Below are 23092 nucleotides of genomic sequence, written 5' to 3' on the forward strand. Positions count from 1 at the left end.
GGAAAATATAAGAATAGCGTTACCTCTCATATTCATGCCTCGTGTGGTTTGTACAGCATACCTAGATAAAATTATATAAGACTTCGTAACAAAATACGTGAAATAAAAAATAACGTACATTTACAAATACTGGCTTGAATAAAAAATACAGTCAAAGGAATGACAAACGTCTCATGTAATTTCAATACATTACTTACACCTACATGAGTGAGACCCACCTTATGAGCTGGCTATATATCTCTTAAATACACAAATGAAATACATGAATAAAATATTTACTCTATACTAGACCAGCTTCGTAAGAATATGCACAGATAGACAAAACAAAACCACTTATATCAGTTATTAATGATTGGTTTGATAAATAGAACTAAAATAATAAGCATAAGGAGTAATCAAGAAGAAATTATTTTGTAATAAAAAAAGGCTTACAAATCGATATTCTGAATGAGCTCAAACAAGTAATGAGAGTTATCAGAATATAATCTCTCAAGAAAAAGAAGCAATATTTTCCAGGCATGTCAGCTACTAGTCTTTTATACTTTGGTGAAAGATATTTATAATGAAGGAATATGTTATAGGCTCAAAAGTTTAATCAAAATTTCTCGGAGAATCTATATAGATATAATAGACATATAAAGGCACTTAGGATCGTCCAGATGCAATAGAATTTAAATAAATTATGGCAAAAGATGCAAAAATAACTATTGAAAATATAAATACCAATTCAAAGGTCAATAATTATGACACAGTTGAGCGAGTCTAAATGTGATTCAAAGTACTGTATATGAAAGATAGAAAATTATCTTTAGAAATTAACTTAACACTCTCCATGGTTAATATTTTGATTTTGAATGGCACCCATAGAATGACAAAGAAGTAAAGAGAGATATGAATGAAAAAAAAACACCAACTGCTATAATAGAACTAAAATACATACACTCTTATGGTGTAAATTAATGGAAGAAAAGACTGTACAATTGTATTATGTTTTATATGATATAAAAAAAATACCTTTTCAGTAATACGAAAATAAACAGTGGTTAGCCTTCTATGCTTCCAGATGATTTTTATCACCCTTGGAGTGAAGAGAAATATTCAACATGGACAATGCCATATATCTTTCAGACGGAAGATATGTAAAAACTTGTTATTGCAATGAAACATTCTGAAGTCAATATCATTGAGGATATGATGGATTCTAAAAGATTTCAAAATAGTGCAAAATACTGTAGTAGCAGATATCGCAGTTTAATAGGTTCCACGTGCACCTCAGGAACCATATGTGAAGGTGTTATAAAACTTTTACTGCATCATGATCAAGCAACTGAAAGAATGAAAGTGACAGTGACTTATTACTGATTTCTTGAGCCATCCCTGTAAACGCATATATAATGTACAGTATATACAGACGTATAGGTATATATATTGTAATCTATATATATATATATATATATATATATATATATATATATATATATATACTTATAGATAAAAATACACACACACACACACACACACATATATATATATATATATATATATATATATACATATATATATATATATATATATATATATATATATATATATATATATATAAATCTGACAGAAGCCCTTTGCATCAATAGGCGTAGGAGGAGATGATATATATATATATATAGATATATATATATATATATATATATATATATATAGAGAGAGAGAGAGAGAGAGAGAGAGAGAGAGAGAGAGAGAGAGAGAGAGAGAGAGAGAGAGAGAGAATTTCACTGCCAAACAATGACCACTGAAAAGTGAAAGTAAAAGTATTTCTAGAAAATGAAAGAAAAAAATATAAATTTAGAACGTAACTAGCTTGGGAAAGAAAACGACGCGACCGTAGAGAGAGAGAGAGAGAGAGAGAGAGAGAGAGAGAGAGAGAGAGAGAGAGAGAGATGCCTCTAGCAGGTACCATCGTAATCACAAGGCCTCCTTCTCTGGCACAGCCCCAGGATTCAGGGTTGCCAGGTTTTCTAAGTGAGAAAAGGCCAAATTCTAATCAACAGTAGCTTAAAAAGGCCAACCCATTAGTGAAAAAAAGACCAAAAATATAGCATTTGAGGACAACCTGTTTTCGTGATATTACGAAAGGCCCAACAATCTTTTAAAAAGGACAAAATCTAGGTTTTTGGCCTGAAAAAGGCCAACCTGGCAACCATGCCCCAGGGCAGCATCACTGTGGTACGTTACAGCGGTCGTGGAGGAGAACACGTACGGGAATAAATACAGACTCGTGTCATCAAGAGCTTTACGGCAGAGAGAGAGAGAGAGAGAGAGAGAGAGAGAGAGAGAGAGAGAGAGAGAGAGAGAGAGGGGCGTAACGTTAGGGGAAATATCTACCAAGTGCCGAAGTCAGACGCTCGAAAGAGCAGGAGCGAAGAGCTCTGTTGTGGTGCCTTTTGTTCACTTCCGTCAGGGCCGAAGATGAAGGACTACTACCTCAGGATTCAGGCGAAGTCTCTCTTGAACAAGAGGCCAGTTCACAAGGGCGACCTCATCGTCAACTCGGAGCCTTTTGCCTTCGTCATCAATAATCAACACATTTCAGAATATTGTGGTTATTGCCTCCGTCATGCCAAGTAAGAGTCTGGGTTTTAGAACCTTCAATTTTTCTGTCTATGTTTCATTCATTCGGTAGTGAACTCGATTCGTATATTTACAAAAGCCTCGGTCTGGTTGTGAAATGTAGGCAAATACAAGCATGTTTGGTTTACAATTTACGCTATTAGAAACAAAAATAGATCATTACACAGGGCACAATGTTGTCCTTAATAATACATCACATATACCAAGTGAGAGTTCTAATGTACCAGTGAGTTTTCGTAGAACAGACAGTGGAGGTCCAAGGACGCAATCTAAAGGAACCTCAAGCAACTGCATATGCTATCATTTCAGAGGAGAAGTTCAGTGATATTTGCCTACTTGGTGTTAGTTAGCTGCTAGATTAAACAGACCATGATCAAGTGCCATCAACTAACAAACCATTGTCTAGTGCTAAATTCATCCCATAATCTCAAAAAAACTATACTATCATAAATTATAGCATTTCCTTCTTGGATTCTCGAAGACAGGTTTATGCAAAAGTAAAGACTGAAACGTGACTATCGTACAAATCCTGTTACAAAAAGGAATTTAACTCAATACGAATTTAGTAATTTTAAATTGACAGTATTATGCATTCTCGAGAAATTAACGAAAGTGAAAATTAATACACACACACACACGCAAGGTAGAGTGGGATAAGTATTCCAGTATTGATAGTGAGGTCAAAAGAAAAGCTAGGAATAACTGGAGAGAATATTTAGACAGTAGAGCAGATGAGCTGACAAAGCTATGAATTCAGGGAGTGGATATAGTGTAAGAATTGTTCATAGAATTATTAATGAAATATCTTTGGGGGCAAAGCATATATCGATCATAAAGAGAGATGGATATGTTATAACAACAGAAGATGAAGAAAGTATTACAGACACATCGAGTATATATACACACTAGGTCCCGGTAAGAAGGTCACAAAATACAAACATGCTATTTCTTGTCAAACCGGCAACTGGTTCTGTTAACAGTTAACAATGAAGTAAGCAGACAGGTTAATACAAGTTGCTGTCAGTGCGAGGGGAGAGCGAAGATACAAAGGATAATATATACAAAAAAGAGAAATGTTGTTATTATGTACGATTGTGTGACAGACGGGTGGTACAAAAGACAGCGTTGGATGGAACACTTTAGTGAGGTTATGAATAGGAGATATGAAGGGAATAATTTGATTGATATACCTGAAGCTGATGAAGACTTTGATGTGCCCATGAATGAATTCAGTGTGTTTGAAGTTGAAGCTATCCTCAAAACACTAAAGAGATGGAAAGCCCCTGGATAAGATGGAATAACTGCCGCCGAGATGAGACTGGCCGAAAATGAAGTGACTTCCAGAGTGTTTACAAGATTATTTTGTAGAATGTGGCATGAAGAGGAAAAACCTGATGAATGGGAATTAGGAGCATTGGTAAAAATGGCAAAAAAGGAGACTTTACTGATTGCAATAATTACAGAGGCATAACACTTACATCAATTGTTATGAAAATATATAGTATGCTTATTCTAAAGAGACTGGAGAGAAAGATTAATGAAAAGCTGAGAGATGAACAAGCAGGATTTAGAAAAGGTAGAGGTTGCACTGACCAAATTTTCATTTAAGACATGTACAGCAATGCGTATAATATACAAATTCACTTTTGATGGCATTTGTGGACTATGAAAAAGCCTTTGACAGTGTGCACCGGCCAATTTTATTGAGAATACTGCATTATTATGGCATTCCTCTTAAATATGTAAATTTGATTAAGTCTATTCATGAGCTGAGCAAGTGCAAGTTAATGTTAGTGGAGTCTTATCAAAGGAATTTCTAGTGAACAGCGGAGTACTTCAAGGGAATGTGTTGTCACCTATGTTGTTTATAACACTCATGGATTATGTTATGAGTAAAACAGTCGGAGATGGTGGAGAAGGATTGGACTGGATTGGTGATAGGAATTTAGCAGACCTAAAGTATGCTGATGATGGTGTCCTTATTAGCAGAATACCACAGGACTTGCAATGCTTGCTTACCAAAATGCATGAAATATCACACGAGGTTGGGCTGAAGATAAATAGAAGAAAGACAGATATGATGAGAACGAGGTATGCAATGGAAGATGAAATATCATTGGAAGGAGAAAGGATTTATGAGGTAGAATCATGTAAGTATTTAGGAACTATGATCTTCAATACAGGGTCTTCAGAATTAGGGTTTAGTGAAAGATTGAAAAAAGCAAATCAGACAATGGCTAGGTTAAGTAAAATTTGGAAATCAAATCGCCTGAAATTGCATATAAAAATCAGACTATACATCAGTTTAGTGAGATCAGCGTTACTCTATGGACATGAGTCGTGGTATGACAATGAAACAATCTCCAATAGATTTAGTAGATTTGAGAACAAAGCCCTCATAAGGATATTGGGAGTTAAATGGGAGGACAGGATTAAAAATGAAACTATGAGAGAGATCACACGAGTGCCATAGGCGGACGAGATCATAATGAGGGGTTAGGTGGAGATGGTTCGGGCAAGCTCTTCGCACTCCCCAATAGAGATTACTTCACCAAACATTAAGGTGGGCTCCACCAGGCACTAGAAAAGTAGGAAGACCCAGACCCACATGGCTGAGGACTATGAAGCGCGAAGTAGGAGATAATGAATGGAGAAGTATAGAATTAAAAGCTCACGATAGAGACGACTGGCGAAATCTAACCGAGGCCCTTTGCATCAATAGGCGTAGGAGGAGGAGATTATATATATATATATATATATATATATATATATATATATATATATATATATATATATATATATATATATATATATATGTGCATAAAAATCACAGGAAAACGTGATGCTCAGATGCAGAAGAACCACAAGGAAAATGAAAATATAAGATTAAGTCCTGACTAATTTCGTGATACTTCTTCAGAAACTAGTCAGGACTTAATCTTATATTTCGTATTTTCATTTTCCTTGTGGATCTTCTGCATATATATATATATATATATATATATATATATATATATATATATACATATATATATGTATATATACATATATATATATATATATATACATATATATATGTATATATACATATATATATATATATACATATATATATGTATATATACATATATATATATATATATATATATATATATATATATAAAACACATGTATTACAAAGTCAAAACATTCAACGATTTTCCCGTGAAGTCTAGTGATCGCTAATCTTCTTGATAAAATACATAATTACATAATTACCACTAAGGATATCATTAATTTTCATTCCCGACACTTACTGACAACAACGAAATGTACATCACAGTTCCGAGAAGAGCAAATTCCTTATCGGAAGAATCATTTAAGAGCCCGACGGAATAGGCAAAGATAAAAATCTTAACAATTTAGATGGAGATAACTTATTTTTCGAAGTTAATAAAACAAGGTGGCGTTTAAAAAATTCACACATACGGTCGAACATGAGATCATTCTGAAGTCTAAGTGACGAAAAAAAGAAAACATAACTAACGCTACAATCATGTTACATAACCATTCACTTTAATACTCATTAGTTAATAGTAAGGAGTACAAAAAAAAAAGTTTCAAAGTCACTTTTGTAACTAATATCTTAACAGCAAGGAAAGAAATATGTTTAGACCAGTAGCCCCAAGCGGTTTGCCTATATAAACGAGGTACCAACATCAGAATGTAAAAATATATGTCATCTAACATATGCAGAAAAGGGCGTCTGCCGGGGTGGCACTGCTGTAAAGGGGAGCCATACGCATTAAAAGAATTCCATCTATAACTAGTTAAAGCATAAGATTTCACTCTTTTTCATAATTGAAATAGAGATGCAATGCTAATTTTATACAGCGCTTGACTGTCTGAAGAACTTTTGTTCAGTAAACTATTTCACAAAGTGCATCATTTGTTTGTACAGGCTAACAGTGTTAGTAAAATTTATGTAAATGGCGACGAGATACGGAGACTTTGGGTGCCCGCACAGGTTAAGTGGGGCATTTTGTGGAAAGGTTTACCATACAGAAGTCTTTTTTCAGACAGTGAAGCTCTATCATATAATATTAATGTCTATCATATAATATCAATCTTGCATCTCTATTCCAATTATGAAAATTAACAAAATCTTAGGCTTTAACATTTCTTACAGATGAAATACTTTAGGTGCATCCGGCATCTCTTAATAGCAGTGCCACCTGTTAGGATTAATCTCTCTAAGAGAATTATAATACATGTCTTAAGAGCTTAAATTCATTACGATGTTATGAGAAGTAATAGAAATCATATGTATTATTACCATTAAGTTCTTGTTATATAATCGCTCAGTCATATAAATGTCATTAACATAAATCAATTGAGAATTCCAATGATTCTAATGCGACACATATCTAAAGTGACGTTGTAGAAGTTTATGGCAAGATGGAGGAAAATCATGCTTACGTGGAATTTGGAATATTCTAGAAGGATTATGCGTCGCTTAGATTGTAAGTGACATCATTTAAAAGGAGTCTTAATCTCAAAATTGTTTTTATCTTGGTAAATACGGATTTCCTTGAAAAACATCAAGTGAATAGAAATAATTTTAGATACCTCCTATAATATGAAAATGTAAAATTCCATTATGAGGATCCTTAACGAAAAGCATTCTGGGGCCAGGATTTGTGAAATGTCACGTGACAGTTATGTAACTCGAACCAAAGCATGGGGAAAATCACACATTGATCAATCTACTGAAGACACGCCTATGAAAGAAATGTTTCCCTCCGGTTCCTTTAAGTTATATACCTCTGTTCTCATATATTTCTGATCTCGATAATTAACAAAAAGTGATTACTAGTAGCATTCATTGTGAGCATTGTTTTCAAAGTGTCAAGTCTGTATAATCGATGTTTTGTCACTCAGTCTATTAATGTAAGTGTTCAAATCTATTACCATTTTTGCTTGAATTATTGATGGTTACGATAGTGATTTACAGTACCATTTACTACAAGAATTTTTTAAAGTGCTAAGAAGTCTGTATAATCGATGTCTTTGTCACTCAGTCTATTACCAAGCCTAAACTTTTATGTAACCTGTTGTTGACGTCATTCAAGTATGTATTAATCTGTTAACCGAAACCAATTGTATAATATAGACCAGTGCTCTTGTCTGAAAGCAGCAACAAGGTGTCTTTTGTATTTCTTACTTGAATACTGTAATATTGAGATTTATCAAGATTCTGTACAGACAGTTGTTACCACAGAGGTTAATCTGTTGACCGAAAGCAATTGTATAATATAGACTAGTGCTCTTGTCTGAAAGCAGCACCTAAGTGTCTTTTGTATTTCTTTAATTGAATACAGTACTATCGAGATTTATCAAGATTTAGTAAAGACAGCTATTACCTAGGAAGTGTATTAATCTGTTGATCGTAACCAATTGTATAATATGGGCCAGTGCTCTTGTCTGAAAGCAGCAACTAAATGTCTGTTGTATTTCTTTAATTGAATACTGAACTATTGAGATTTCTCCAGATTTATTACAGGAGTGTAAATCGAGATATATATTTATGTTATAAAAATATGTAAAGTAAAACCAGCTTGATACCAATTTATTGCACTAAGTGATATTTTGTAAAATGTTTATACTCTTTTAAATATGTAATAAAATTTATATTTGTAAGCCATCTGTACTATTTAAATCTTTTGACTTTTTTATAATTCTGTTACCACCTCGAGTCAGGTCATTATTACTTTTAAAACTATTCAAGCCGTAGACCTAAAGAGCTCTTAATTTAGAGCATTTCAGAAATTTTATTTTCTGATACGGAAAAAAATAGAAATAATCTAACACCACCATGGCAGATGCCATTTTCTGCATATGTTAGATGACCCCCACATGTGTTTCCACTTACAGATGTTGGTACCTCGTTCATATACCCAAACTGCTCTGGGCTGCCGGTCAAGTAACCTCTCGGTCACGTTTTCTAATCTAGTACAATAACTACTTGAAACATTCGTCTCAGCGATAAATTGTCAAGACATATATAAACACACACATAAAAATAAAAATAAAATACTCGAAATATTAAGTCCGAACAAAACTTAGATTAAGATAAAAATGTTCCGCTCTGGAAATTGTATAATCACTTGACTCGTAATATTAAATCTGCATACAACCTCAAACTAAGACAAAAGAAATAATACTTATGAAAAATATACAATAACTTGTTTCACTTGAAATTAAATTTTACACCAACAATCAAGTTTGATACTTAATGAAAATAGATAACCAGAAAACGATAAAAATACCTTTCACATTTCTGCAGGGCCAGTTACAAAAACTCTAAGAGAATTTTTATAAATACTCTCTATGTTTACAAAAACCCGTCACACCAAAACTTTCAGATTTCACTGAACGCTTTTATAACAATGCACTGGGCTAGTACAAGAGACGTATGAGAGAGAGAGAGAGAGAGGGGGAGATGTCTATGACTTAAGGTTGGAATACTCTATCTGATCTATGCATCCCTGGGATCGCTTATATATGAAACTTAGCTACTTCAAGAATATTTTAGGCCGAGATCTGGAAGTTTGGGGGTTGGCCTAAGGGCGTCAGAGTTAAAAAAAAACTATCACGTACCGAAAAGGAGAACCGACCCCACTGCACGGCAACTCTCTCTCAGCCAGCTCCGCCCACCTACCGTTCTCAGAAATAAAAAAAAAAAAAATAAATCTAACACTGGGATTTTCGAGAATCTTCCAAAACAAGTGGCTAAATATAAGAATTGCGTATTTTCTCTCAAACATGACGCAACACCTCATGAAAATATAAAAAACATTTACATAAGCACTTGTTCACAACTCGTATGGATCACATAACACTCTCAAACAACTTACGTAAGACTTCGTAACAAAAATACGTGAAATAAAATGTTAATTCTTGAAAATAACATAAATTTACATATACTGACTTGAATGAAGTATACAAATAAATTATCAGTGAAAGTCTTACGTAATTTACATAACAGACATACCTACATGAGAGAAACTGGCTATTCACCTCTTCAATGCACATATGAAAACATAAATAAAATTCCTGATTAACTTATTTACTCTACACTAGACCAGCTTCATAAGAATATATATATATATATATATATATATATATATATATATATGTGTGTGTGTGTGTGTGTGTGTGTTGTATCATAATGTGTGTATATTGTAATATATTATGTATATGATTATACATTTATACACAATGTAAAATCTTATCCCATAGAAGAAACTTCTGAAAATTATTTTTAAATTAATCTATTTGCTTATAAAATATGATACCATGCCTCATCAACTTATTTTAACCAATGACTTCTTCACTTCCAGAATGTAAGCGAGACCTATATATCTCGGGGACTACAAGGTTTGATCACCCTGATATATCCTATGTATAATACTTATTATTCTTAATATCCCTGAGAAAAGCCACTTCGGTTTCTTTCACTATATACACGAGAAAATTAATTCTTCGAGAGGCCTATTGGTTTTGGCTTTGTTTTCTGTGTATAATGAAAGAAACCCTGAAGAAAAAAAAATTGACTGTTAGTTAATTATAGCATTATCCAAAATAATAAGGGCTAAGAAATTAATATTTATATAGGATTATATCCGAAAACCCTTGCATGAACGATTTTCATAATCAGTAACATCAATAATTGAAACCACAGCAATGGTAACAAAAATCTTACAGTGCAGTAAATTGTTTTATGAAATTTCATTATCTTTTATTACAGTAATTACTTCTTGTAAAGTCGTGATACAACTCAATGTTTTCATTCAAATTAAAGAAAAATATTTTGCTGGCCAAATGTATGTTTTCTATTGACAATACATCATGCACTACCCTTGTTTATTACTATGTATATACATTAATATATGTGTGTATATATATAAGTAAAGCTTTATCCCACAGAAGCAACTTCTAAAAATGATTTTAAAACTAATCTATTTGCTTATAAAAATATGATACCATACCTCATCTATTTATTTTAACCAATGACTTCTTCATTTCCAGAATGTAAGCCAGACCGATAATTTCGGGAACTACGAGGTTTGATCACCCTGATATATCCTATGTGAAATACTTATTTTTCCTAATATCCTTGAGAAAAGTCACTTCGGTTTCTTTCACTATACATACAAGAGAGAAAATGAATTCTCTTACCAAGACTTTTTTTTATTTGCCTCAACAGGATCTTCTAGAGGCCTATTACTTTTGGCTATGTACTCCGTGTATAATGAAAGAAACCCTCAAGAAGTTTTTTTTTTTTTTTTTTTTTTTTTTGGTTGTTAGTCAATTATAGCATGATCCTAAATAACATTTTTATACAGTAATATTTCCGTAAAAAAAAAACCCTTGCATGAAAGGTGCTCATAATCAGTCACACCAATAATTAAGACCTCACAATAACGTTAACAAAAATCTTACGGTACAGCAAACTGTTTCATGAAATTCCATTATCTTTTATAACAGCAATTACTCCTTGTAAAATCGTGATACAAATATTTTATTTTTATTTTTTCAAATTAAAGAAAAATATTTGGCTGGCCAATATGTAAGCTTTCGGTTAACAATATATCATTCACTACCTTTGTTCATTACTACGCCTGTTCTAAATATGATTAACGTGTATCTGATGATCAGCTGCAGACAAAATATCTTTTCCCATTGGTGATACTTTGCAGCTCATGGTCTACCGGATGCCTGAATATAGCGTAAGTTCGGTCATATTTTCTCTCCTTGAAGTAATATTTCAAAGTGTTGATTCGTTGATTCAAAACGAAAGCCTCGTGTGTTACCAAGAGGCTGAAACACATGAATATATGCACCATCAATCTGGCCACAAGTATTGGCTACTTGGTGGGAGCTTTGGTTGGCATGGTGTTTAAAGGTGCCAAACAAACGTACCCACGATATACTGCCTCAATACCATGTTTAAATTACTACTGATAAACTTTACAGTTCGTATACACGGTTACCTAGAGAACTGTAAAGCTGTAACCAAACTACAGTACAGCACCTGTAAGAACAGATGATGGAGGTTGGGTAGTATTTCAGTCTAAGCATTGAAATGATGTTTAAACTCTTTTGCCAAATCATAGATACGAAGATCTTGTTTAACAACAATAGAATTTTTTTTTTTGTCATTTTGATGCTTTATAAATATTTTATTGGAATTAATAAACCCGCCAGAAACTAAAAAGTTACAAGCTTCTAAAAATAATGCTTATTCAATGCCTTATGATGATGGTACCACGTGCTTATTTGTAACTATTCCTAGTTTGTTATTTTTGTTAACGAGTCTCTCTCTCTCTCTCTCTCTCTCTCTCTCTCTCTCTCTCTCTCTCTCTCTCTCTCTCATGCTTTACTTGCATGTTTTCCTAAAGATCTCCAACTGTTTGCCTCTTTGACAGATTCTGACCTTGATGTTATTTTTGTCTAACATGGAGATATTTTGAGAAACCTTGATGTTATTTTTGTATAACATTGGAGATATTTTTATCTAACTGAAGTACTACAGTCACAGTACTGTACATAGTTATCTTTTAAGCACCCTCTCACCGCATGTTGTGCTTTTTTTACCGGTTGATTACTTTATTTCCACTCTAAAATACTTCAATTTTAAGCTTTTCCGACATTGAATTTTTCAAGCACTTACCAATGTTTTAACAAAAGTCTTTATAACAGCTTGTCTGACTTGAAATGTCTCAGGGATATATTAGAAAAAACTAAGGTATTATTTCTCCAAGCAGGGGCAATGTAAATTGACTTGTTTCTTCAGTAACATATGAAGTCAGGATTACATTTATGAATAAATATTTGATTGATCTCTCTAGTTACCGATCTACACTGACATATAGACAACAATAAAGTGTGAATGGGCGATAAATGAGAAAATATATAGCCTACTGTCGACCTATATGTGTACAGGTTGATGCACACTTGAGATCATTTTATATGTATATGTATACATATACATATATATATATATATATATATATATATATATATATAGATAGATAGATAGATAGACAGATAGATATATGTGTATGTGTATGTATATATATATATATATATATATATATATATATATATATATGTATATATATATATATATATGTATATATATATATATATATATATATGTATATATATAAGCATATGCATATGTATGCATATGTTTATACTATATATTCCTATATATACATGGATATATATCTATATATACTTATATATACATGCATACACATATACACAAATTCACATCCATACATACGTAGCCTATGCATAAATACTGTATATAAAACAACAACAAACGCAATCGTTTCTAGTCCATTGCAGGACAAAGGCCTCAAGCATGTCTTTATGTCTATATGTCGAATTCATGCCTGGGGTTTGGCCAATTTTCATCAGCAAGCTGGTGGGAGATTTTCGTTTGATCGTCTTAAGCAAAACCAACCAAGTATGGGGGGCTCTTACTTGTACAGCTTTGCTGATCATGGCAATACGCAAAACCTTTCATCACGTTAGGATATCCCTACTCAGAAGGGGTACACACACCTATACAGAATGTATCATCAACCGTAGCTAAGTCACCTACAGAACAAAAGCCTCAAACATGTCCTTCCATTCGTGCCTCTTAATGATCTTTCTGTGTATGTCTATACCCAAATTTTCTTAGTTTGTCAAGCTATTGTCTTATCTTCCTTCCTCAGCTTAGCTTGCAATCTCTTGGGACCCAGTCTGTTATTCTTAATGTCCACCTATTGCCTGTCATTCTTATTACGTGTCCTGACCATGACCATTTGTTTTTCTTTCATGTTGTTAGAATATCATATTCTTTAGTTTGCTCATATATCCATTTTGCTCGCTTTCTCTCTTAGTGTTAATCACATCGCTATTCTTTAAATAGCTCTTTGAGTTGTAACTAGCTTGTGTTGAAATACTTTAGTAAGTTTCTGATGCATACGTTCATAGGACCATCTGAATACATACTTTTCTTTTTAGAGAACCCGGCATTTTACATTTTCTAATTCCATTTCGTTTACCAAAAGCTCTCCATCCCATGACTATCCTTCTTTTAATTTCGGTCGCATGTCCTAGGGAAACACTTGGTGTCTGACCTACGTATGTATAGTCATTAACAATCTAAAGAATCGTTCATAACCCTTATTTGGTGTTTCTCTGCATTTTCACTGAACATTATCTTAGTTTTACTCATTAATTTTCAGTCCTACATTTCAGCTTTCTCATTAAAATCTTCTACCATCTTTTGCAATTCCTCCCATGATTCACTAAATAGAACAATTTCATCAGTAAATCTCAAGTTCTTAAGGTATTCTCCCTCATAACCGATGATTCCTACATTTCTAAAACTAAATTCTTAAAAGCATCTAGGCATGCTGAGGTCGGATACCTTAACACAGTGAAAGGGTTTTCATACAGCCATGATTAGCAAACTTGTACTAGTGAGGGCTACCCTTATTAAGTTTGTTTGCTGTGATCGATCAGACAAAAATCTCCCACCATCTCTAATTCGCACTGGTCAGCATGGTGATGAAAATTGGCCAAACCGCACACATGAATTGGCATGTCTGAGGCCTTTGTCCTGCAGTGGACTAGAAATGGTTGTATCTTCTGTTTATATATATATATATATACATATGTATATATATACATACATATATATATATATATATATATATATATATATATATATATATATGTATATATATATATATATATATATATATATATATATATATATATATATATGTATATATATATATATATATATATATATATATATATATATAAAATTACATGCAAGCCAGCTCACGTTCTTTCACATAAGAATAAGTCAAATAAAAAGATGAAGTAAAGATACTATAAATGTACCAAAAAAAAAAAACTAAAAACCTCCATAAAATACACAATTATCAAGGAAATAATCAACGGTTTTTTCTTTTTCTTTTCTATGATTGATAAACGGAATAAAAAAAAACACAGGCACAATCCTTGTAAGACGTGTCGCCTCCAGTGGTACTGCAGCCCGGGATGCGAAAGACTTGGCTGGGACTTCCACCAATACGAGTGTGCCCGCCTGAAGAGAATGCAACAAGATTTCCCCCCTTCCTTCGTCAGGCTCGTGGCCAGAATAATTTTCAAACTTCAGGTATAATGGAGATTTGTTTTCGAAATTTATTTTTCATGTCTGTATGTTCGTGTACCACTGTGTGTGTCTTCAAAAATACTTCATAAATTTGTTTATGCCCTAACGTACCATTTCATAGGCTAATTGTTTCCACATTGTATGTTAGGTTCCTGTGTTCCTTTCATAATATAGAGTTTACTATTTCATATTTTTTTTTGTTAGTTGCTGATCTGGTATAATTACCTTTTGATACGAATTTGTTTTTATGTTTTAAACCTTTCTCAAAATACCGTTTTTTTCCGTTTATGTTATCATACGGCTAGCGCGCTTACTTTTGATCATATCACACTGCGACTAGATTCCTTTTTTTCCTACGGCCATATAGTATTTTTTGCTTTACATTTCAGAAAGCTCTCTCTCTCTCTCTCTCTCTCTCTCTCTCTCTCTCTCTCTCTCTCTCCAATGTAGTCATCTTAATAATTTATTTACAGAACTATTTGCATCTTCCTTTTGAAACTTTTGTAAAATGCAATTAGGACGCTTTTTTAATCCAAACCTAATCCAATCAACCAGTAAGTATCCTTTACAAAACAGCTTGTTTTACAGGGAGTTCCTATGTCACTAACAGCATTAAACATGATTAAATAAACAAAATCAATAACAATAAGATAAAAAACCATAAGATCATGAATCACTTAAACATCGTTTAGAAGCGAACTAGCCATCACTTTTGGTGAAAGATTAAATGTCGACTCATCTTTCATAAAGCGGTGGATAATACTACAGCCAAAGGAACCCAAAATTATTTTCACTATAAAGATAATGAAACGTAACATAGCACTTTCTATACCAGTAACCAAAAACGAGATTGTCTGAATTTTCGGATGTTAGTGTATATCAATACAGCCTTTTCGGTTAAAAAACAAAACTTATGTACAGTTTTATCAAAAAGGAAGTTGGGACGAGATATTTTAATGTATGGATAAAAATGTCTTTGATATTTGTAGCGATTTAATTTTAAGGATATACCATCATTACAATAGCTCTAAACACTAATTCTACGTCTACACTGAACGCAATATACGGTACTTTTATACAAGACATTGACCTTCAGAGAAAAGAAGTTAATATCTGCAACCGAAGCCCCTTACGTTCATTTCTTTTGGAGTCAGTGTTCATCCATATCAAATACTAATCTAGATAGGATTCAAATTTGACTACGCTTCTATGAATAAAAATATTTAATGATACATTTCCATCGTCCTCCATGGTGTTACCACGTAAGCTCTAAGCCTTTTACTTCTGATTCTTACAAAGCAATATTTTTTCATCTATCCGACGCACTTAATAACCTCTATCTAATCTTCTCCCATTGAAAGTTTAGATGTAATGATAGTAATAATAATAACAACATTAGAACCGTCAAGTGGATGTCTAAGGCTCGCTTCACTTTTCATCCGTACAGTAATATATATTTCCGCATGTGACGAGGCATGTCTTCATACGAGATGATTTTTCCCGAGCGGTCTCGTAGTTTCTATAAGCTGTTTCACTGGATTACCAGTGCATGTGTTTAGTAAATCACTATCGCTCGGAAATTCTTCCGAGCGGACAGTAAGAGAAGGGCCTCGTTGATCTTCATTGATTTCTAATCAGCACAGACAAAGCCGAGCAGAATCAATCCACTCGTATGAAGCGAGCCTAATATATACGTGATTTCATTGCCCTTGTGAACGATCTCGAGGTGATACTGTGCGAGTGGGCTGTTATGTTATAACAAAGAGGCAAGAGAAATGAAACTAAACTTTATTCAACAGACAACGAGCTTATATGCAAGTACTTGCAGGCGAGAAAGTCACAAAGATTCAAACCAGCCATAAAAAAAATGAAATACTGTTACAGGTTATAAGCATGTGTGAAATACATGTGGTACATGGCTTTCCCCCTAAAAAAACATACATGTAAAATGGGTGGGTCTTCTTGCAGGAGATACGCAAGTTTAAAGCGATCAATGGAGACCTAGTCTTCTTTGCCACGAACGTTAACTAAGAAAGCCTTCGTTGTGTGATGGATTATGAGGAAAGAGCCCGTGCAACGGGGCATTAGCAGTAGCTTACTAGTGTGTGTTGCGCAGGAAAACATACGATGCCTTGTGCAGATCTGTTGGTATGTGTTGTTTTGGTGGGGGCATGTAAGTCTGGTGGCATGAAGTAAATTTTCCCACTACATGACGTAGGCACTGTTGTTTGTCAGAGGAGGTTGTCAACAGAAGAAAATCGGCAGGGACGACAAACGGGTCAAAATACACCATTTCAGCTGCCGAGACATCCCGGGGATCTTTAGGATTGGTCCTTAGACCAAGAAGGACCCAAGCATGCCACGTAAACCAGTTGGAGAGTCATTGCATTGAGATATCAAAGCTGCTTGAGAGTGCGATGAAAACGTTCAACCATTCTATTAGCTGCAGGGTTGTAGAAGGTTGTCTGATGTAAACTGATGCCCATGAGATTCTCTACTGATGTCCACAATTGAAATATGGAAGTGGTACCTCTGTCAGAAGTAATAAGCTCAGGGATACCAAATCTCGCGATCCACCCTAAAAGTAAGGCAGATGTACATGAGGTGAGCATTGTGGTTTGCATGGGGATGGCTTCAGGCCCACGAGTGGAGTGGACAATAACGATAAAATTAAATGCAGGGTGCAAATTATGGGGTATGAAGTTTAATCCTAACAAAACTCAAAGTATTATTGTAAGTAGGTCCAGGACCGTGGCTTCCCAACATCCGGATCTCACCATTGATAATGTTTCTTTAACTTTGTATGACTTAAAATTTCAGGTGTGATTCTCGACAGCAAATTTACTTTTGAAAAACACATTAGGTCTGTGTATTGTTCAATTGCACAGACAATTGGCTTATTGAGAAAGTCTTTTAAGATTTTTGGTGATCAATCTATTCTGAAGAAGTGTTTTAATTCTTTCATTTTACCTTGTTTCGAGTATTGTTCTCCTATCTGGTCTTCAGCTGCTGATTCTCATCTTAATTTGTTGGACAGGAACTTACAGTTTACTAGATTTCTTATTCCTGATCTAGATATTAATCTCAGGCACCGTCGTTCAATTAGTTAATTATGCATGTTGCATAAGATTTTTTTATAATTCTGACCATCCATTACATTCAGATCTTCCCGGAGAGTTCCATCATGTTCGTAATACTAGGTATGCAGTTAATTCCAATAGTCAGGCCTTCTCCATCATGAGGCTCAATACTACACAGTACTCAGGAAGTTTTATTCAAGCTGTGACCAAGTTGTGGAATGAGCTTCCTAATCGGGTAGTTGAATTGCTAGAACCTCAAAAGTTCAAACTTGCAGCAAATGTTTTTTTGTTGAACAGGATTACATAAGTCCTTCTATAGTTTATATATCAAATGTCTTTTAATGTTAATGTTTTTGAAATATTTTATTCTAATTTTCACTACTTCCTATATCGTTTATTTATTTCCTTATTTCCTTTCCTCACCGGGCTATTTTTCCCTGTTGGAGCCCTTGGGTTTATAGCATCTTGCTTTTCCAACTATTGTTGTAGCTTAGCTAGTAATAATAATAATAATAAATAGGTAACGATGTACTTGTGAAGTGGGTAGGGAACCTTCTATGTCAACGACATGAATGTGGGCAAAAGAATGCTGAGGTTGAGGGAAGGTGCCCACTCCTGAATCTGTTTGTCGATGTATTATTGAAGTTTGGCATGAGGTAGCCTTAGCATCCTTAGTAATGCCGCGCTAAATGAACATCGTCTTCAGTAACTGTGCATTAAATCGGCACGATGAATGAATGAAATCAAACACCTGACGGCACATGAGGGCAGGTATCCATGGTTGAGTCTACAGGTACTGACACAGAAGAAGGTGGCATTGAAGTCGTCAAGGGCGACGTCTTCCCAACGGAGGGATATGCAGTATGTCCTACATATTTAGTACTCTGGGCCTTTTTGTTGAGCTTCTGCCAATGCATTGTAATCCAATTCCAGGTGAATGGCAGCCAATTTATTTCTAGACAGGGCATCGGCAATGGGACTCATTTTTCCAGGGACGTGTTGAAGTGTGCAATTGTATTCAGACACGGCAGAGATATCAGCGTTGACGGGCAGACCCGGCATCGGACTGTCGGGTGAAAGCATGCACCAGAGGCTTGTGGTCCGTGCGAATGATGAAGGACGTACCTTATTAGTGGTGGCAAAAGTTACGGACAGTCAAATGCATTGCCAGCAATTCACGGTCAACGGTAGAGTAGCCGGATGCCGCCTTGGACAGTTTCCTACTGAAGGAGGCCAATGGGTGGGGCGAGTCATTAACTACCTGCTCAAGTAGAGCATCAATAGTGATATCACTAGCATCGGTGGAGAAGGGAACCCCACTTCAGGTCTTTTGGCTTGGCCTTCGGGAAGGCATGGGGGGGGGGGGCAAGAATAGCGGCCATGCTGCAGGAACAGGTGATAATAGTTGATCATTCCAAAGAATTCTGGAAGTGTTTTGCCGGTCGAGGGCATGGGGAAATTCTGAACGGTCGCTACCTTCTTAGGGAGGGGGTAGACTCCTTCAAGAGTGATGTGGTGCCCTAAGAACAATACTTCATTGGCGCCAAGGGTACATTTGTCGTACACGACTACAAGGCTGTTCTGTTTTAGACGTTCAAGCATGATGCTCAGGTGACGGAAGTGTTCTTCTTTGGAGGAAGAGATCGTAAGTATGTTGTTCACGTAATATATGCAGAAGGGGAAGTCCCGTAAGATGTCATCCATGAGGCGTTGAAAAGTGGCTCCAACATTACAAAGGCCCCCCCAAAAATAGGAGTAATTGAAGGCGTATGTACCAAAAGGGGTGGTGATGGCGGTCTTGGGGATATCTTCTGGGTTCATGGGCACTTTGAAATATGCCTTCAGGAGGTCGAACGTGTAGAAAAACTTCACTTTGTGCAAGTACGAGGTAACCTCAGCACGATGTGTAAGAGCGACAGCCATGGGCTTGAGGGCTTATGGCAGAGGCCCATTTTTTCATTTGGCAGACATTTGTTGACCGGCTGCCAAATAATCCGGTGCAAGACGTATAAATGTGTCAAACACTGAGGTCCCCGTTGTCTTGATATGGTGATAAATACCATGTTTGGCGGGAAACGTGGATGTTTGGCGAAGTTCTGGACGGAAGACTTCCAAGTACAACATGAGGAAATGGGCATCGATGGCATCTGTGGATGCGCTGATGTGGCGAGTGAGGTCGGAGGGGGCGGACTGAAGAGGTGTCAACGAGTAAGAGTCTGTGTTGACTAACCGTCGGTGAACAACATCATTCAGGAGGTGGAAATAGGAGAGGAAATCCACACCGAGGCTTGGCAATGTGATGTCAACATCGAGAAACTCCCAATGGTATTAAGCGCTTTTAAACGATAATGTGAGGGTCTCGTACCCATGGGTGGGAATTGCAGATTCGTTGGCAGCTATCAGGCGGACGTCGACAGACTACGTTGTGTCATGGAGATTGGCCTTGGTAGAAGAGAACAGCAAGCACCAATGTCTACCAAAAATTTCACACTCATTCCTACATCATACAAAAAGAAAAGATTAGCAATAAGGGAGACCACCGCCACGCACGATGACCTACTTACGTGTCTTGGCTACTGACAACCGTTCGCACATTTCTTTGCAGTAGCTGTGAATTTGGAGTGTTAGTAGCACAACTACAGCCGATGGACGTCAGCAAGTGGCTGGAGAGGTCAATGGTTAGGGCATGAGAAAGAAGTGGCATATGTGGGTGGTGGGTGGCTTTGTCACCTCTCCGACACATCACGGACTGGGCGTCTGTGTCCTACTACATTATTGTCACCTACGGTTGATGTTGAGTGGTTGTCCTCTTCATCAGGAGAGATGTTGATGGAGGTCTTGAAGGTAGTGAAGTAGCTATCCATAAGGGCATCAACTTTGGTTATCAGGTCTTTCATGGACAAAATATTGACATCAGGGATAGCAGTTCGTACAGGTTTGGGTAGGTGTCGTACCCAAAGAGCATGAAGTATGTTCACCTCCCGAGGAGAACTGTTTTTAGCAGGTTGCAAGCGAGAAATACTGGTCATTTCCTCCCAGAGGGCAAGCACAGCCTTTTAGTCCCCCAACAGTTGTCGAGAGAGCAGAAATACCTGGGCTATATGGGTACCTGGTGATAGCAAATATTGCTCCAGGAGGTATGTTTTGAAGGTGTCATAAGCTATTCGGTTATCCCTTGTTAGCAAAGACAATTAGAGATTTCCATGAAAGTGTCCTCGGGGACCACCTCAAGGACACAGTCTGGTGCTTGAGTGAGTCACACCCTTAATGCAAAACTGAATCACGGCGTGCAAAAATCAACCTAAGGGCAGTAGTTTCATGGAAGTGGCGTGGAGAGAAGAGTCAGGGTCGGAGGGCGGCACAGCAGTGAGGGGGAAGGCGGAAAGGAGCTGTACCTCCAGCAGTCACCAGTTGTACGAGTGGGCTGTCAAGTTATAAAAAAAAGGCGAAAGGAATGGAACTAAATTTAATAAAATAGATAACGAACATAAATTATATACAAGTACTTGCAAGCAAGAACGTCACAAAAATTAAACCCAGCTAATACATGAAAAAGGCAAGCTTAAACAGATTCTGTTACCAGTGAGGGGAGTGCGATATTTATATATAAAAAAAAAGTTAATACCGTTACAGTGTATGAGCATGTGTGAAACGTGCAGTACAATACCCAACATCCCAAATAACTAGCAACATCCAACAGATTCAGCAAATACTTGCATCCCCCAGAGCTGGTAAATACAGTAATGACTTCAACTACAATATGTTTCATAGAACTTTCAACTAGTGACATTCAACATCAATTTTTATTTAAGCCTAGTGGTTTTCATTGAAGCAGTGGGCCTGGGAACTATCCATCAGAAATGGAAGCTTGTGACATTCAACAAAACTAATAGACTATATCATCTCATGGAATTAGTGGCTAGTGACATCCACCCGCATTAAAAGATAGTGATAAGTTCTAGCAAATAAAGATTGCCCTCTGAGCTAGAAGCTTGTGATTTAAATCAGAACACATAGCTAGTGAATTTTTTGAACAATATAATTACTTATCCAGTAGCATTAAGTTAGCTGATAATGACATCCAAACTAATTTAGATAGCAGTTAGTGGTAATCATTAGGCTGATCAGTTAATAATATGAGCCAAGAAGCAATCAATATACATTAAATATAACAGGTAAAGATGGTCACCTAGGCAGCTAGTTAATGAAGTACAAAAGAGACATATCCTTACCGACATCCACCAAGGCTAGTGGATCATAAAATTCATCAAAGCTGGCACCTAACGAAGAAAAAAATTTATCTGAGCTTACAGCTAGTGACATTCATCAGTGTTAGCAGCTAGTAGAATTCTTCAGTTAAGAGCTAGTAATACTCACTGGAAGTCGTGATTAGACAATTCCTCAGAGATAGTAACCATTGACATAAATGAAATCAACAATTCCGCATATTTGACCTAGTAGCTAATGGCATTCATTAAAGCTAACAGAAACACCATCAAAGCTTGCAAGTATTGCCACAATATTAAAGACATTATCATAGCAAACAGAACTGCATCGTTTAGTAATTGGATAGCTAGCCATTAAAAGATTAACCCTTGATGGAAGAACGTGACTACCCGCATATGTGAATGTTATGAGACTTATACAAACGGTTCCATTACAAAAGGATCATTTTGAATAATTAATCTATGCATTCTGTTTTAGAGACTCTAACCCTTGGTAAATATTTTAATTAATATTACTATTAGCAAGATCTCCTTATAATCAAAAGCCTTCGTTGAACATTTTACCTGCTTTCAATTTCCATTTAGCTGGCACTCGAGTGAAGTGGACTCCAGGTGACTTTGGAATGCATATTCAATTTCATCTCCTAATGAAAACTCTGTTGACATTTGCAGACTCCTTAAAGATCATCGAGCAATGAACGATGTGAAGAAGACTTATTTAATTTCTTAAATTTACATTCAATCATACATATCATAACTGTCATCTTCATCATATCAAATTTGAGCCAAACTTTTGAGTACATTGCGTTATAAAATTCAATTAGCATATTAAGATTCCCATATTCTTATTCCTTTGGCTGGTAAAAAAATGAGCTCGTCCTGCTTAAGCAAGTTGGTTATTTCTTAATGCTCTTGAAACGGCATTTTCAGGG

General features: G+C 35.6%; 1 protein-coding gene across 5 annotated transcripts in view; it reads left to right on the top strand.

Annotated features, from left to right (window-relative positions):
* The first annotated feature begins 2311 nt into the window (after positions 1-2311).
* The window catches only part of LOC137627665 (histone-lysine N-methyltransferase SMYD3-like), an 89905-nt gene continuing 69124 nt past the window's right edge, over positions 2312-23092 (top strand). For 4 of the 5 annotated variants that reach the window (XM_068358849.1, XM_068358846.1, XM_068358847.1 and 1 more), the window contains exons 1-2: positions 10694-10731; positions 14692-14857. In XM_068358849.1, the coding sequence (XP_068214950.1) occupies positions 14795-14857 (63 nt within the window). In that variant the 5' untranslated portion in view covers positions 10694-10731; positions 14692-14794. Of the gene's footprint in view, positions 2609-10693; positions 10732-14151; positions 14171-14691; positions 14858-23092 lie in introns of those variants that run through there. The other variant, XM_068358850.1, reaches the window with a different exon arrangement.

The sequence above is a fragment of the Palaemon carinicauda genome, chromosome 35 (genome assembly GCF_036898095.1).
Source record: "Palaemon carinicauda isolate YSFRI2023 chromosome 35, ASM3689809v2, whole genome shotgun sequence".
Lineage (NCBI taxonomy): Eukaryota > Metazoa > Arthropoda > Malacostraca > Decapoda > Palaemonidae > Palaemon > Palaemon carinicauda.